The sequence below is a fragment of the Heterodontus francisci genome, chromosome 12, assembly GCF_036365525.1.
Source record: "Heterodontus francisci isolate sHetFra1 chromosome 12, sHetFra1.hap1, whole genome shotgun sequence".
In the NCBI taxonomy this organism is placed as follows: domain Eukaryota; kingdom Metazoa; phylum Chordata; class Chondrichthyes; order Heterodontiformes; family Heterodontidae; genus Heterodontus; species Heterodontus francisci.
In genome coordinates, this window is record NC_090382.1 from 112,390,028 (window position 1) to 112,409,073 (window position 19,046).

Here is a 19,046-nt window from a genome sequence, read left to right on the forward strand (position 1 = left end):
ACCCTGCAGCCACTGCCCCAACTCCACCTCCCACCCACCCCCCGACTACCCCAACTCCATCCTCACCCCCACATAACTGCTAAATATCAGGCAAGAAAATAATGGCATATGTGTAAGGTTTTACAACTAAAAAATGAAAATCTACTGTTAAGTAGATCTCATTCAGAGTTTCAGTGAATAGGGGATACGATCAGATATGAGGTGTGTGGTCTGGGAAGGTGCCAGGGACAGGGGGAGAGTAGTGCAGAGATTATGTTACTGCACTAATAATCCACAGAAAGTGTTCAACTCCAACAATGGCAGTTTGAGAACTTGAATTCAGCTGAAACAAATTTACAAAAAGCTCTTAAAAGTGAGCTTCCAGCCACAAAGCCACTCCACCGTGAAAACTGCCTACTTCCAGTTCCGCAACATTGCCTATCTCTGCCCATGCCTCAGCTCATGTGCTGCCGAAACCCTCATCCAAACATAAGAACACAGGAAGATAGGAACAGGAGTAGGCCATTCAGCCCCTCGAGCCTGTCCCACTACTCAATGAGATCATGGCTGATCCGCGGCCTAACTCCATATACCTGCCTTTGGCCGATATCCCTTAATATCTTTGCTTAACAAAATTCTATCTATCTCAAATTTAAAATTAACAACTGTTCCAGCTTCAACTGCTGTTTGTGGGCGAGAGTTCCAAACCTCTACCACCCTTTGCGTGAAGAAGTGCTTCCTAACATCTCTCCTGAACGGTCTGGTCCTAATTTTTAGACTATGTCCCCGAGTTTTAGAATCTCCAACCAGCGGAAATAGTTTATCTTTAATCGATCAAGCACACTACAGCCTGCCGGATTGAACACTGAGATCAATAATTTCAGAGCATGACAGGCGGGGCCCCCCATTTTACTTTTATTTTTAGTTATTTATTCTTTTTTACATTTTTTAAAATTTCATTTCATCTTAGTTTGTTCAGTTTGCTTACCCACTTTTTTTTTTCATGTTTGCACTTGCTGCTGTTCAGTCTTCAGTCCGTTAACACCCTATCTATACTAATGCTTTGTCTTTCAACACACCATTAACATATTGTTTGCCTTTGCTCCATGACCTTTTGGTCAGCTATGTGGCCTTGTCCAATCTACACATTCTCCTTTGTTATCTCTTGCCCCACTCCTGCCTCACTTGCTTATAACCTTTGACATTTCTAATATTTGCTAGTTCCGAAGAAGGGTCACTGACCCGAAACGTTAACTCTGCTTCTCTTTCCACAGATGCTGCCAGACCTGCTGAGTGGTTCCAGCATTTCTTGTTTTTATTTCAGATTTCCAGCATCCGCAGTATTTTGCTTTTATCTTTATCTAGCCTGTTTTCTCCTGTTAATATCTTGAAGACTTAGTTCAGATCACCCCTTAACCTTCTAAATTCTAGCGAAAACCGGCCTAATTTGTGTAATCTCTCCTCGTAACTTAACCCCTGTAGTCCAGATATCATTCTTGTAAACCTACGTTGCACTTGCTCCAAGGCCAATATATCCTTCCTAAGGTGTGGTGCCCAGAACTGCTCACAGTACTCCAAGTGGGGTCTAACCAGGGTTTTGTACAGCTGCAGCATAACCTCTGTCTTTATACTCCAATCCTCTAGATATAAAGGCTATCATTCCATTAGCCTTTTTGATTATTTTCTGCACTTGCTCGTGGCGTTTTAAAGATCTATGCACCTGAACCCCCTAGTCTCTTTGGACATCCACTGTACTTAACCTCTTCCCATTTAGAAATTACCCTGCTCTATCCTTTTTTGGTTCAAAATGGATGATCTCACACTTGCCCGCATTGAAATCCATCTGCCACAGTTTTGCCCAGTCACCGAGTCTGTCAATATCTCTTTGCAATTTTATGCCATCATCTAGACTGTCTACAGTGCTGCCTAACTTTGTATCATCAGCAAATTTGGATAAATGACTTACTATGCCATAATCCAAGTCGTTAATGAATAATGTGAGTAATTGAGGCCCCAACACACATCCCTATGGGACACCACTAGTTACATCCTGCCAATCGGACTACTTACCCATTATCCCCACTCTCTGTTGCCTACCACTCAACCAACTTCCTAACCATGTCAATAATTTGCCCTCAACTCGATGGGCTTCTACCTTAGTTAACAGTCTCTCATGTGGGACTTTATCAAATGCCTTCTGGAAGTCCATATAAATAACATCCAAAGACATTCCCCTGTCCACTACCTTAGTCACCTCTTCAAAAAATTCAATGAGATTTGTCAGGCATGACCTTCCTGTCATGAATCCATGCTGGCTGTCCATGATTAACTGAAATTTTTCGAGGTGTTCAGTCACCCTATCCTTGATTATAGACTCCAGCAACTTGCCCACCACAGATGTCTGGCTAACTGGCCTGTAATTTCCTTGGTTCCCCCTTCTTAAAAAGTGGAGTGACATGTGCAACTTTCCAATCCAGAGGGACCACTCCTGAATCTAGGGAACTCTGAAAGACTATAGTTAGGGCATCTACAATGTGCTCCCCTACTTCCTTTAACACCCTCGGATCCTCGGATGGAAGCTGTCAGGTCCTGGGGATTTCTCACTCTTTAGTTCCATTAATTTCCTCATTACTGATGATTTACTTACATTAATTGTATTAAGTCCCTGTCCCCTATCGGCTATTAATTTTTTCAGAACTTCCGGCAAGTTATCCTCCTTTTCAACTGTAAATACTGAGGCAAAGTAATTGTTCAACATGTCTGCCATTTCCCCATTATCAATGACAATATCTCCATTTTCAGCTTTTAGTGGGCCTACATTGCTCTTGACCACCCGCTTTCCCTTTATGTAACTATAAAATTTCTTCTTACTGATTTTTATGTTCCTTGCAAGTTTCCTTTCATAATCTCTTTTAGTAGCTCTTATAAGCTGCTTTGTAACCCTTTGCTGGTCTTTGTATCGATCACATTCGGCCGGATCTGTGCTGCGTTTTGCATTTTTGTAAGCCCTTTCTTTTTGTTATATGCTATCCCTAATGGGCGGCACAGTGGTTAGCACCGCAGCCTCACAGCTCCAGCGACCCGGGTTTGATTCCGGGTACTGCCTGTGTGGAGTTTGCAAGTTCTCCCTGTGACTGCGTGGGTTTTCGCCGGGTGCTCCGGTTTCCTCCAACAGCCAAAGACTTGCAGGTTGATAGGTTAATTGGCCATTATAAATTGCCCCTAGTATAGGTAGGTGGTAGGGGAATTAAGGGAAGGTGGGGATGTGAGAGGGTAATGAGATTAGTGTAGGATTAGTATAAATGGGTGGTTGATGGTCGGCACAGACCCGGTGGGCCGAAGGGCCTGTTTCAGTGCTGTATCTCAAAATAAAATAAAATAAAGAAATAAAAATAATCTCTTTAGTTGTCCATAACTGTTTTTTCTGTAAAGTGGAGCTTTTTCCTCTCAGGAGTATCTAGTTACTCTGTATTTTGTTAAATGTTTCTTCAAATATTCTCCACTGTTCTTCAGTAGTTTGACCCATTAACAGATCTACCCAGTTTACCGTGGACAATCTCTGTCTCATCCCAGTAAAGTGAGCCTTACCCAAGTCTAAAATTCTAGTAGCTGATTCGTGCTTTTTACTTTCAAACGCTACCTTGAATTCGATCATGTTGTGATCACTATTTGATAAATGTTCACGCACAGTTAGGCTACTAATTAAATTTGGCTCATTATTCATAACTAAATCTAATATTGCCTGTCCCCTTGTTACATCTAGGACATATTGCTGTAGGAAACTATCCCGGACACATTCCAGAAATTCACTACGTTTCTGACAGGTGCTAGTCTGCCTCTCCCAATCTTTTTGTAAGTTAAAATCCCCCATTAATACTACTCTGCCTTTGTTATACACTTGCCTAATTTGTGCATTTATACAATCTAACACCTCAGAACTGCTACCAGGGGGTCTATACACAACACCTATTACAGTTTTAGATCATTTTCTGTTCCTCAATTCCACCCATAAGGTCTCCACTGGATGCTTTCTCCTCATTATATTCTCCCTCACCAATGAGGTGATATTATTTCTAGTCATTAAGGCAACTCCACCCCCTCTGCCATTTTCCCTGTCCCTCCTGTAAACTTTATAACCAGGTATATTTAGTTCCCACTCCCGACCATCCTGCAGCCACGTCTCCGCAATGGCCACCACATCATAATCTTCCATTTGAATTTGCGCCTGCAGCTCATCTAGTTAATTCCTTACACTCCGTGCATTTGTATATAGAACTCTTATTTGGGCTCTTCCTCCTAACCTGTCCCTCAGCACTGATGCTTTATTCGCCTGTTTATTATTTCTCTCTTCTGGTTTAATCAGTATACTTCTTGCAGTTTGGTAACAATCAGCCTCACCACTAACCTGCACTCCTACCTTCGCCTTTAAACTTCCTGTTTTTCCATGCAACTGAACCCTCCCCCCCCACTATTTAGTTTAAAGCCCTATCTACAGCCCTAGTTATACAATTCGCCAGGACTCTGGTCCCAGCATGTTTCAGGTGGAGCCCGTCCCATCGGAACAGCTCCCTCCTTCCCCAGTACTGGTGCCAATGTCCCATGAATTCGAACCCATTTCTCCCACACCGATCTTTGAGCCACGCATTTACCTCTTTAATCTTATTGATCCTTTGCCAATTTGCTCGTGGCAGGTAGTAATCCAGAGATTACCACCTTTTTGGCTCTGCTTTTTAATTTAGCCCCTAGCTGCTCATATTCCCTCAGCAGAACCTCTAACCTCGTTCTACCTATATCGTTGGTACCTACGTGGACCACGACAACTGGATCTTTCCCCTCCCACTTATAGTTCCTATGTAGCCCAGATGAGATATCCCGAACGCTGGCACCAGGTAGGCAACAGAGCCTTCGGGACTCTCGATCCTGGCCACAGAGAACAGTGTCAATGCCCCTAACTATACTATCCCCGATTATGACTACTCTTTTCTCCCCCCACCTGAATGTCTCCCAGTACCACGGTGCTGTGGTCAGTTTGCTCATCCTCCCTACAGTCTCTGCTCTTGTCCACACAGGGAGCAAGAATCTCAAACCTGTTGGACAAGGACAATGGCTGAGGCTCCTGCAGCACTACCTCCTGGATCCCTCTACCTGCCTCACTCATAGTCACAGCCTCCTGTCCCTGACCACTGGCCAAATTCAAGGTAGTTCATCTAACGGGCGTGACTGCCTCCTGAAACACAGCGTCCAGGTAACTCTCCCCCTCCCTGATGTGTCGCAGTGTCCGAAGTTCAGACTCCAGCTCATCAACTCTGAGCCGGAGTTCCTCGAACAGTCAACATTTGCTACAGATGTGTTCACCAGGAACCACAATGGGGTCCACCAGCTCCCACATCATGCAGGTACAGCACATCACTTGGCCCTGCATCTCTATTTTATATAATTTGATTTTAAATATCTTTGTTATCTCTACACTTGACTATTTCCAGGCTCTTAGCTGTCCTCCCATATTCTACCCTCTATTAACATAAACTTATCCAAAACTTTGCTGCCTCTATGCTAACCAATTACCCCTGTTCTCGATGACCTACATTGGTTTCCAGTCCAGCACTGCTTCTATTTTAATATTCTCATCCTCTTTCTTCAAATCCCTCCATGGTCTCATCTCTCCCATCTTTGTAACCTTATCCAGCCCTACAACACTCCGAAAGATCTGCACTCCACCAATTCTGGCCTCTTGTGCAGCCCTGATTTTAATTGCTTCATCATTGGCAGCCTTGCCTTCAGCTGCCTGGGTCCTAAATACCTTTCTCTTGCTTTTCCTTTAAGATGCTTCTTAAAACCTACCTCAATGACCCAAGGTTTTGGCCACCTGTCCTGATATCTCCTTCTGTGGCTCAGTGTCTCGTAAGGCTCTTGTGAAGCACCTTGGGACATTTTACTATATTAAAAATGCTATATAAATGTAAGTTGCTAATTTTGGTGACTTGGCAATAACACTGTCTAGAACTGAAATTTGATTGCAACAAAAATCTACAGGAAAGAAAAACATGTATAAATTTCCTACCTGCATTCATGTCGATGATTGAATCCTTCTTCTTCTGTCTTTCCAGTCTCTCCTTCTCTGCTTTCTCTTTGGCAAGTTTGGCTCTTTTTATCTTCTCTTCAGCTTCTTTCCGTTTCTTGTTCTCCGCCACCGATTGCTGAGGAAGATACGAGAGCACTTAGAAGAAAGAATGACTTGCATTTCTAAAGCACCTTTCACGGTCTCAGGACATCCCAAAATGCATTACAATCAATGAAGTACTTCGAAAGTGTAGTCTCTGTTGTGACGTAGGAAACGCGGCAGACACGTGCACACAAGGTACTGTAAATAGGAAGGTGACTGGCCAGATGTTTTAGTGATATTGGTTGAGGGATAAATACTGGCCAGCACATCGATCAGAACTCTACGGCTGTTCTTCAAAATAGTGCCATGGAATCTTTTATGTTCACCTGAGAGGGCACACGGAGTGTCAGTCAAATGTCTCAACGCAAAGACTGCATCTCCAGTAGTACAACACTCTTTCAGCACAGCACTGTAGCGTCAGCCTGGATTTTGTGTTCAAGTCTCTGAGTTGTACTTGAACCCACAACCTTCTGACTCAGATACAAGAGTGCTACCACTGAGATAGCGCTGTGAGTACATCACACGAACCACAAAGTCCCAGATTCAAATATCAGTGAATTATTTAAGCTACTGGGGGCTCAGTGGTCTAGGAGTCCGAGATGCAGAGGGATCTAGGTGTTCTAGTGCATGAGTCACAAAAAGTTAGTATGCAGTTACAGCAAGTAATAAAGGCGGCCAATGGAATGCTATCCTTTATTATGAGAGGAATTGAAAATAAAAGTAACAATGTTATGCTTCAGTTATACAGGGCATTGGTGAGACCACATCTCGAATACTGCGTGCAGTTTTGGTCTCGTTATTTAAGGAAGGATGTAAATGCGTTGGAGGCGGTTCAGAGGAGGTTTACTCGATTGATACCTGGAATGAGCGGGTTGTCTTATGAGGAAAGGTTGGACAGACTGGGCTTGTTTTTACTGGAGTTTAGAAGAGTGAGGGGAGACTTGATTGAAGTTAACAAGATCCTGAACAGTCTTGACAAGGTGGATGTGGAAAGGATGTTTCCTCTGTGAGTGAGCCCAGAACAAGGGGGCACTGTTTTAAAATTAGATGTCGCCCTTTTAGGACAGAGATGAGGAGAAATTTTTTTCTCTGAGGGTTGGGAGACTTTGGAACACTCTGCCTCAGAAGATGGTGGAGGCAGGGTTATTGAATATTTTTAAGGCAGAGCTAGATAGGTTCTTGTTAGGCAAGGGAATCAAAGGTTATCATGGGTAGATGGGAGTGTGGAATTTGAGACACAAACAGATCAGCCACAATCTTATTGAATGGCAGAGCAGGCTAGAGGGGCCAAATGACCTACTTCTGCTCCTAGTTCATATGAGTCGACAGTGCCACAACAGTTACAGGTTTACTATAATTTTGCATTTCGTAAATTTCCAATCTTAAGAGCTCGCCTGGATAAATACATTGCATGGTCTGAACCAGAGGATCCTAGGTTTAATTCCTGGTTTACAGTGAATTAGCTGATCTCAGTCATCAACAGTTAGGATGTTAGAAGTGGCTTCAGCCCTTCTGAGGGAATCAGATGTCTCATTCCTTATCACGATTCAGTGTTTACTGCCAGACATTGAAAGAATATCATAAGCTCTATTGGGAGGAACTCGCATTTGAACAGCCTCACTGCTATGTTCACACATTAAAAATGACGAACTGGGTAAGATACTGGGAAAGCATTATCTGGTCTATACTGGCATAATACTGCATCAGGAGGTGCCTTACGCTCATGGGCCACCAGATGGGCTACAAGCAAGACCCTACTCGTGCTTATGAGAGTTACAACTTCACTCCAGCTTGGGAGATGACCCAGAGCTGCCTGAAGATGGCTGAGGCTGCTGTGGGAAGCAGATAGATTCTAATAAGCAGCAGAACCCGAGTGCCTCTGAAGAGGAGGAGAACTGAAATGGCAGATCTCCATTGGGACTGCAAGATTGAAGCTTTTTTTTAAAAAAAAAAGACAAAATATATTTTAATTGTAATTTTTCAGTCTTTAGGGGAGTACCTTGAACAGAAAGTATTCACTCCATTCTTGAAGGGTTTTGTTTTGCATTCAGAGTCTGAAATGCCTGGAATTTCCAAACCAAGCTATTGAGAAATGCACTTAAGTAGCATTATCTAGAAATGGAGTGCACTTGTTTAGGGGCAAATGCAATTTATTTAAGCCCAGACAGCACAGGCTACCAAAGCCAATGGTTAGAGACCTCCATCGATGTACAGGGTAGTGCTGGAGATTAACAGAGCAGTGGTAAGATTCCTGTTGCTTGTCCAGCCAAGACTGCCCTACCATTATATTTGCATAAGGTTATCAAGATCTGAAACAGAGAAGTAACAGTCTCCATGTTTTGCTGGTGAGCGACTTGTCAATCAAGAGTGCCCTGGACTACTACCCACTTGCCAGTTTACTGAGTCTGCCAGAAGGCTGACTTGACTGTGAGCTTCCACCAAAAGTGCCATTCTGAAGCCATCTTGCCTCCAGATGCCCCATTTACTTATCCTGTTTCTCTCTACCCAAGAGTTGCAAAAACTAGTGGAGAGCAAGTACCAATCAATTTTCAACTAAAAACATGGTGAACAATAAATTCACCATGAAATGAGCAAGTGGATTTCCACTATCTTCTGACTAAAGCATGGACACACACCAGGTGGTTTCATCAAATAGCTCTTCCACCCATTGGAGGTGTAGGGCTTCAGTAGAAGCTACTTATCCAGAGCAACCCAATTGTGGTGAGCACTGAGCTGTGAATATATGAGGCATGTGTTCTCATGCCCAGCCTCCTGATGCTGCCTTCCAGCTGGAGTTGGCTCAATCTTAGAACTTCAACACCAGACGAGACAAAGGAAATATGCCTCCAACAGGACATCTCAATGTGCAAGCCACTTAGCATCAGTGCTGCGCATCAAAGTTACTCATGGTAAACCAAAAATCCAGTTCCTCGTGTGAAATGCTTGTCAAAGTAGCATGCCCTCATGAAGCAGGCTCCCTTTCAGAGCATTCAGTGATTGGAAGGAGGAAGGGCTCTGGCCTATCATTTCTTTTTTTCGTCACAAATTCACCTCCCAGCTTGGTCCTGGATGTCACATGTGGACCAAAGGAAGTCTCTGCTGCATACCTAAGAATTTCAAACCATGAAAGCTTACAGGACCCTTGACATTACATTATTTTTTTTACTTTTTAAAAATTCATTGATGGGATGTGGGTGTCGCTGGCTAGGACAGCATTTATTGCCCATCCCTAATTGCCCTTGAGAAGGTGGTGGTGAGCTGCCTTCGTGAACCATTGGAGTCTTTAGGGTGTAGGTATACCAGCAATGCTGTTAGGAAGGGAGTTGCAGGATTTTGACCCAGTGACAGTGAAGGAATGGTGATATAGTTCCAAGTCAAGATGGCGTGTGACTTGGAGGGTAACTTGCAGGTGGTGGTGTTCCCATGCATCTGCTGCCCTTGTCCTTCTAGTTGGAAGAGGTTGCGTGTTTGGAAGGTGCTGTTGAAGGAGCCTTGGTAAGTTACTACAGTGCATTTTGTAGATTGTACAGACTGCTGCCACTATGTGTCAGAGGTGGAGGGAGTGAATGTTGAAGGTGGTGGATGGGGTGCCAATCAAGTGGACTGCTTTGTCCTGAATGGTGTTGAGCTTCTTGAGTGTTGTTGGAGCTGCACCCATCCAAGCAAGTGGAGAGTATTCCATCACACTTCTGACTTGTGCCTTGTAGGTGGTGGACAAGCTTTGGAGAGACAGAAGGTGAGTTACTCATCGCAGAATTCCCAGTCTCTGACTTGCTCTTGTAGCCACAGTATTTATGTGGTTGGCCCAGTTCAATTTCTGGTCAATGATAACCCCCAGGATGTTGATAATGGGGGATTCAGCAGTGACAAAGACATTGAATATCAAGGGAAGATGGTCATTGCCTGGCATTTGTATGTTGTGAATGTTTCTGGTCACTTATCAGCCCAAGCCTGGTTACTGTCCAGATCTTTCTGCATATGGACATGGGCTGCTTCAGTATCTGAGGAGTCGTGAATGGTGCTGAACATTGCACAATCATCAGCGAACATCTCGACCTCTGGCTTATGATTGAGGGAAGGTCACTGATGAAGCAGCTGAAGATGGTAGGGCCTAGGACATGACCCTGAGGAACTCCTGCAGTGATGTCCTGGGACTCAGATGATTGACCTCCAACAACCACAATCATCTTCCTTTGTGCTACATATAACTCCAACCAGCGGAAAGTTTTCTCCCGATTTGCATTGACTCCAGTTTTGCTAGAGCTCCTTGATGCCATACTCGGTCAAATGCTGCCTTGATATCAAGAGCAATCCCACCTCACCTGTGGAGTTCAGCTCTTTAGCCCATGATTGGACCAAGGCTGTAATGAGGTCAGGAGCTGAGCGGCCCTGGCGGACTCCAAACTGAGTGTCAGTGAGCAGGTTATTGCTGACCAAGTGCTGCTTGATAGCACTCTCGATGACCCCTTCAATCACTTTGTCCATTAACAAAGGGAGTACAAAAGCAAGGAAGGTATTCTCAACCTTTACAAATCACTGGTTAGGCCTCAGCTGGAGTAGTGTGTTCCGGGCACCACACTTTAGGAAGGATGTCAAGGGCTGGGAGAGGTTGAAGTGATTTAGTAGAATGGTATCAGGGATGAAGGACTTCAGTTGTGTGGAGAGTTTGGAGAAGTTGGGGTTGTTCTGCTTAGAGCAGAGGAGATTTAATTGTGGTGTTCAAAATCATGCAGAGTTTAGATAGAATAAATAAAGAGAAACTGTTCCCAGTGGCTGATGGGTTCATAACCAGAGGAGCAGAGATTTAAGATGATTAGCAAAGAACCAGAGGTGATGTGAGGAAACCTTTTATTAACACAACGATCTGGAATGCATTACCTAAAATGGTGGCAGAAGCACATTCAATAGGAACATTTCAAAGAGAAATGGATAAATATTTGAACGGGAAAAAAATTACAGGGCTATAGGCAAAGAGCAGGAGAGTGGAATTAATTGGATCACTGGCACCATGAGCAGAATGGCTTCCTTCTGTGCGGTATTCTGTTCTATGAAGGGAAACTGGAAATGACTTTTCTGCTACAAGCCTAACTTACATTGGGAATCTGCTGTCATTGAAGCAAAATGGGAAAGATCAAGTGTCCTTTGCCTCTTTGCACACCTGTCTGGATGAAAAGAGTTCAGGCTGAAGGTGGCATCCACCAAGTTGGGACAGATTGTAAAGATGACACCCTGCACCAAATCACGAGTGTCTATGCCACTATCATGTTGCTACATTTCCACTTAATTAAGCACTTACCGAAAACATACTCTTGAAGTTACTAAGATCACCAAAGAACTCCTCAACAGATATTTTCTTGGTGTCAAAGACGAAGTATTGTCCAAGATCTTCAAAATCCTCCTCCATGGTTTTATGCATGCCTGATAGTTTCTCAAACTGTGCCCTTGCATCCTGTACAAAACTGTGCCAAGCTTTAATTAAGGAAAAATTACCTGGATATATGACATGGAACATACAATACTCACATATGGCACACATTCTCAAACTATGCAGGTCAGTGTTTTGATTTTTACTGACACAGGAAATGTAACTCAGACAATTTCATTTATCATCATTGATGATGAATTGTACTGTAAAAGTAATATTCTAGTGAGCATGCTGATTACAAAAACTGCTAAATTGACGAATGAACAAAGCTTGATTGACTTCAACAATGTTTTCAGATTTTTCTGCTTGACTCTCCCACTGCATTGGATTTACATACATTCCTGCGAGGGTCATCATTAAATATACAAATTGTTACATCTCTTTCCATCATATTAAGACCCTATTAAACCGAATCGCTACCTCTGAGAAAGTGGTCACGATACATATTTAAAGAAAATAAATCCTGTAAATCTGAAACAAAAACAGATAATGCTGCGTGTACAATGTTTGTCAGCTAGCATCTTGAAAAGATTATTTTGAGGTTTGTCGTTTCTCGTCTCTCTTAAGTGCACAACTCAGATCGAGCATCTCAATAACTGTTTTTATCTATTTGACCGCTGCTACATATGAATCAAAACCTTCTCTCCAATTTTATCAGATTTGCTTTGAGTAGATTACACTATCAGAAGCTAGTACAGGGATCTCCAGGAGTGTGTCAATTTTATCAAATGGTTCTGTGCACAGAAAATTTTGTAACTTACTTTCGTAGATTACATTGAAGAGCTAAACCAGGTAATTACAGGCTAGTTAAACATCAGTGGTAGGAAAAATTCTGTAATTTTTAATAAAACATGAAATGATTATCTTGATGAAGAGAAATGAATTAGAAGCAGCCATGGTGGACCTCAGAGAAGATGATTACCCTTGACGAACCAGATGCAATTCTTTGAGGAAGCAATAGATTGAAGTTAATGAATGAAACACAGTAGATGGGGGTGCATGAACTTTCAGAAAGCCTTTGACAGTGCACCACACTGGAGACTACTGGGGAAAACTAATGAGTATGGAAATACAGGAACGGCAGCAAATTTGGTTAAAACTGATTAGGAGAGAGGAAAGAATGTTTGTGTTATGGCCAATTTCTCAGTGATTGGAAATGGATTGGTGTGTCCCACAGGGTTTTGTTCTGGGACCGCTTCTGTTAACCATGCTCATCAATGATTGGGCCAAATGGCCCATTTCACTGTTGTCATTTTTATGTAATATTATACAAAGTGCCTTTTTAAAACACAGTATTTCAGGCAGCTTAAACGAGCATAACATTATGCACGGTTCTTCCACTTTCAAACTCGAATAAGGTAGGTCTCAATAGGTGCACCAAACTTCATTTATACATAAAGTCCCACAGACAGCAAAAAATTCCAAGATACAAGAAAGCATTCAGTCAGCGTCCATAAGTACAGTGACAACACGTAACTTTACTTCTTCAAATGAGCCCCAATCCCACGATTGTCACTATTACTACCTGTCTCAGCAAGCAATGGATGAGCCTGAATCTCCTTAAAATCAATGGCAAGATCAAAGCCATCTGTTTGGTTCATCCCAGAAACCACATAACCCAGTCTTCAAATCCATTCCCCAACCCGGCAGCTTTCTCACACTGAACCCGACAGGGCGCATAACTTTTCAGCCAATCTGAACTTCAAACTCTATTTTGTAGTCAATTCATGAGACTGAAAGTGCCACCGGTACAATACCGCCTCAATCCCTACCTCATTTCTTTGCTGCTCAAAACGCAATTGTGCCTTTGTGCCCCCACCTCCATCACCACCCCCCCACCACCACCCCCCCAAACCCAGGTTTGCTTTTGCTCACACTCTTCCTGCTTGATGCCACTTTATGCAAACTCTAACTCCTGTAGAAATCCATTGCCTCCATTCTGTTGCTTCCTAAGTCCCATCCTTGCTAACCTTCATTCGCTACCACTCCCCAAACATTTTATTTGAAAATGCTTAACTGCACCTATGGCATAGCTCCAACCCATCTTTGCCACCCCCTCTAACTTTACATCCGAGCTTGTATCCTCTGCTCATTTTTTTTTTAAATATAAATTATTCGTTCTCGAGACGTGAGCGTTGCTGGGAAGGCTGGCATTCATTGTCCATCTCTAATTGCCCTTGAACCGCTGCAGTCCATCTGGTGCGGGTACTTCCACAGTGCTGTTAGGGAGGGAGTTCCAGGATTTTGACCCAGCAACAGTGAAGGAATGCGATATAGTTCCAAGTCAGGATGGTTTGACTTGGAGGGGAAACTGCAGATGGTGGTGTTCCCATCCATTTGCTGCCCTTATTCTTCTAGGTGGTGGAGGTCACAGGTTTGGAAGTTGCTGTTTAATTGAGCCTTGGTGAGTTGCTGCAGTGCATCTGGTAGGTGATATATACCGCTGCCACTGTGCGTCGGTGGTGGAGATAATAAATGTTTGAGGTGGTGAATGGGGTACCGATCATGTGGGTTGCTTTATCTGGATGGTGTCAAACTTCGAGTGTAGTTGGAGCTGCATTCATACAGGCAAGTCTAGAGTCAGGAGGTTAGTTACTCACTGCAGAATTCCCAGCCTTTGACCTGCTCTTGTAGCCACAGTGTATATATATTTTTGTTCATCTGTGTGATTTGAGTGTCACTGGCAAGGGCAGCATTATATGGCTGGTCCAGTTATGTTTCTGGTCAATGGATTCAGCGATGGTAATGCCATTGACTGTCAAGAGGAGATTATTCTCTCTTGTTGGAGATGGCCATTACCTGGCACTTGTGTGGCACGAATGTTAATTGCCACTTATCAGCCCAAGCCTGAATGTTGTCCAGGTCTTGCTGCATGCGGGCACGGACTGCTTCAGTATCTGAGCAGTTGCGAATGGTATTGAACACTGTGCAATCATCAGTGAACATCCCCACTTCTGACCTTATGCTGGAGGGGAAGGTCATACAACCATACAAATTAGGAACAGGAATTGCTCACTCGGCCCCTCGGCTGATCTGATTGTAACCTCAACTCCACATTCCTCAATGATGGGGGAGCCCAGCACATCAGTGCAAAAGATGAGGCTGAAGCATTTGCAACAATCTTCAGCCAGAAGTGCCGTGTGGATGGCCCATCTTGGCCTCCTCCCGAGGTCCCCAGCATCACAAATGCCAGTCTTAAGCCAATTTGATTCACTAAACATGAATTTCAAGAAACGACTGAAGGCACTGGATACTGCAAAGGCTATCGCCCCGACAATTTTCCGGCAATAGGACTGAGAACCTGTGCTCCAGAACTAGCCGCGCCTCAAGCCAAGCTGTTCCAGTACAGCGACAACACTGGCATCTGCCCGGCAATGTGGAAAATTGCCCAGCTATGTCCTGTGCACAAAAAGCAGGACAAATCCAACCCGGTCAATTACCGTCTTTCAGTCTACTCTCAATCATCAGTAAAGTGATGGAAGGTGTGGCCGACAGTGCTATCAAGCGGAACTTACTCAGTAATAACCTGCTCAGTGACGCTCAGTTTGGATTCCACCAGGGTCACTCAGCTCCTGACCGCATTTCAGCCTTGGTTCAAACATGCACAAAAGAGCTAAACTCCAGGAGGTGAGGTGAGAGTGACTGCCCTTGACATCAAGGCAGCATTTGACTGAGTATGGCATCAAGGAGCCCTAGCAAAACTGGAGTCAATGGGAATCAGGGGGAAAACTCTCCACTGGTTGGAGTCATACCTAGCACAAAGGAAGATGGTTGTGGTTGTTGGAGGCCAATCATATTAGCTCCAGGACATCACTGCAGGAGTTCCTCAGGGTCAGGTCATAGGCCCAACCATCTTCAGCTGCTTCATCAATGACCTTCCTTCAATCATAAGGTCAGAAGTGGGGATGTTCACTGATGATTGCATAATGTTCAGCACCATTTGCGACTCCTCAGATACTGAAGCAGTCCGTGTAGAAATGCAGCAAGACCTGGACAATATCCAGGCTTGGGCTGCTAAGTGGCAAGTAACATTCGCGTCACACAGGTGCCAGGCAATGACCATCTCCAGCAAGAGAGAATCTAACCATCTCCCCATAACATTTGTTGGCATTACGATCATTGAATCCCCCACTATCAACATCCTGGAGGTTATCATTGACCAGAAACTGAACTGGAGTAGCCATATAAATACCGTGGCTACAAAAGCAGGTCAGAGGCTAGGAACCCTGTGGCGAGTAACTCACCTCCTGACTCCCCAAAGCCTGTCCATCATCTACAAGGCAAAAGTCAGGAGTGTGATGGAATACTCTCCACTTGCCTGGATGGGTACAGCTCCAACAATACTCAAGAAGTTCGACACTATCCATGACACAGCAGCTCGCTTGACTGTCACCCCATGCACAAACATTCACTCCCTTCACTACTGACCCACAGTGGCAGCAGTGTGTCCCATCCAGAAGATGCACTGCAGCAGCTCACCAAGGCTCCTTAGCCAGCACCTCCCAAACCCGCGACCTCGACCACCTAGAAGGACAGGGCAGCAGTTGCATGGGAACACCACCACCTGCAAGTTCCCCTCCAAGCCACACACCTCCCTGACTAGGAACTATATCGCCGTTCTTTCACTGTTGCTGGGACAAAATCCCAAAACTCCTTTCCTAACAGCACTGTGGGTGTACCTACCCCACATGGACTGCAGCAGTTTAAGGCAGTAGCTCACCACATCCTTCTTAAGCACAATTAGGGATGGGCAAAAAATGCTGTCCTAGCCAGAGACGCCCACATCCCACAAACGAATAAATAAAATTCCTGTCTACCCCCAATACCCTTGCCCCCCCTTGCTTATCAAGAATCTACCTCTGCCTTAAAAATATTTAATGACTCTGCTTCCACTGCCTTTTGAGAAAGAGAGTTCCAAAGACCCATAACAATCTGAGAAAAAAATTTGTCCTCATCTCTGTCTTAAATGGGCGACCCCTTATTTTTAAACAGTGACACCTAATCTGAGATTCGCCCACAAAAGGAAACATCAACCCTGTTAAGACCCCTCAGGATCTTATATGTTTCAATCAAGTCACCTCTTACTCTTCTAAACTCCAGCAGATACAAGCCTAGCCTGTCCAATCTTTCCTCGTAAAATAGCCCGCCCATTCCAGGTATTAGTCCAGTCAACCTTCTCTGTACTGCCTCCAACGCAGGTACATCCTTCCTTAAATAAGGACACTAGTACTGTACACACTACTCCAGATTGGTCTCACCAATTCCCTGTATAGCTGAAGCATAACCTCCCTACTTTTGCATTCAATTCCCCTTGCAATAAACAATAACATTCTTAATTACTTCCTGTACTTGCATATTAACCTTTTGCGAATCATGCACTAGGACACCCAGATCCCTCTGAATCTCAGAGCTATGCAGTCTCTCACCATTTAGATAATATGCTTCTTTTTTATTCTTCCTGCCAAAACGGACAATTTCACATTTTCCCGCATTATACTCCATTTGCCAGATCTTTGCCCACTCACTTAACCTATCTATATCCCTTTGTAGCCTCCTTATGTCCTCTTCACAATTTACTTTACTACCTTTGTGTCATCAGCAAACCTAGCAATCATACCTTCGGTCCCTTCTTCCAAGTCATTTATATAAATTGTAAAAAGTTGAGGCCCCAGCACAGATCCCTGTAGCACACCACTTGTTATATTTTGCCGACGAGAAAATGACCCATTTATGCTTACTCTCTGTTTCCTGTTAGCTAGTCAATCTTCTATCCATGCCTATATGTTATCCCCTATACCACGAGCTTTTATTTTTCGCAATAACCTTTGATGTTGTAGCTCATCAAATGCCTTCTGGAAATCTAAGTACAGACCATTCACCAGTTCCCCTTTATCCACAGCACACGTTACCTCTTCAAAGAACTCCAATAAATTGGTTAAACATGACTTCTGTTTCATAAAACCATGTTGACTCTGCCTGATTACCTTGAATTTTTTGAAGTGCCCTGCTATAACGTCTTTAATAATAGCTTCTAATACTTCCCCTATGGCAGACTTTTAGCTAACTGGCCTGTAGTTTCCTGCTTTCTGACTCCTCCCTTTTTGAATAAAGGAGTTACATTCACCATTTTCCAATCTAATGGAACCTTCTCCGAATCTAGGAAATTTTGGAAAATTAAAACCAACGCATCAACTATCTCACTAGCCACTTCTTTTTAGACCCTAGGATGAAGTCCATCAGGACCCGGGGACTTGTCAGCCCGCAGCTCAAACAATTTGCTCAGTAAAGCTTCCCTGGTGATTGTAATTTCCTTGGGTTCCACCCTCCCTTCCATTTCCTGATTTACAGCTATTTCTGGGATGTTACTTGTATCCTCTAGGTTAAGACCAATGCAAAATACCTGCTCAATTCATCTGCCTTCTCCTTATTTTCCCTTATTAATTCCCCAGACTCACTGTCTAGAGGACCAATACTCACTTTGTTAACTATTTTTTAAATATATCTATAGAAACTCTTACTGTCTTTTGATATTTCTAGCTAGCTTTCTCTCGTACTCTTATTTTTTTGTTCTTGTTAATCTTTTTGTCATTATTTGCTTTTTTTTATATTCTGTCCAATCTTCTGACCTGCCATCCATCTGTGTGCAATTATATGCTTTGATGAAGCAGCTGAAGATGGCTGGGTCTGGGACACTACCCTGAGGAACTCCTGAAATTATTGGCCTCCAATAACCACAACCATCTTTCTTTGTGCTAGGTATGACTCCAACCAGTGATGAGTTTCACCCCGGATTCCTATTGACTTCAATTTTGCTCGGGCTCCTTGACTGCACACTTGATTAAATACTACCTTGATGTCAAGGGCAGTCACACTCACCTCACCTCTGGAAGTCAGCTCGTTTGGACCAAGGCTGTAATGAGATCTGGAGCTGAGTGGCAGAGTCAGATCACTCCCTGCCCTTACTTATATCCCAACAGTGGTCCTCAGCACTCAGTCATTACGGCCTTGCACTCTGGAATTCTCTCTCTCTCCACTCTGCCTTCCTTGCTCTCTCCTCACTTTTAAAAGTCTTTTCCAAAATCCAATTCTTCAACCATATCCTGTATGACACAGATCCTTCATTAGAACTAACAACTGATATATATGTGAAACATTAAAGCTATCGTTTCTTTCTACAGACACTGATAGAAATAGCCAAAATATAAAAAGGCACCTGCAAAATTTAGCAAATTTGTTGTGATAATATTTTGATTGTTTTTGTACACTGCTGCAATTCTCTGACAACAGTTAAGTGAACCAACTAAAACCTAAGAACAAACAAACTTTGGTTCAAACTTCATCACTTCATAAGCTGCACTGAGCCTCCTGTACTTTAAACTGATGATCAATTTAAAATCAGCCAAATAACTTTATCATCAAAGCATTTTCAAAAAACTGAAAGGCAATCTTCTTAAAAATTCTCAAGTTAGCTGCTCTTTG

General features: G+C 43.5%; 1 protein-coding gene across 1 annotated transcript in view; it reads right to left on the reverse strand.

Annotated features, from left to right (window-relative positions):
* Positions 1–19,046, reverse strand: part of LOC137376080 (protein diaphanous homolog 1-like) — a 443,374-nt gene that overhangs the window by 55,750 nt on the left and 368,578 nt on the right. Inside the window, exons 25-26 of the mRNA XM_068044098.1 lie at positions 11,439–11,602; positions 6,041–6,176 (exon numbers count right to left, since the gene is read on the reverse strand). Of these exons, the coding sequence (XP_067900199.1) occupies positions 6,041–6,176; positions 11,439–11,602 (300 nt within the window). The remainder of the gene's footprint in view (positions 1–6,040; positions 6,177–11,438; positions 11,603–19,046) is intronic.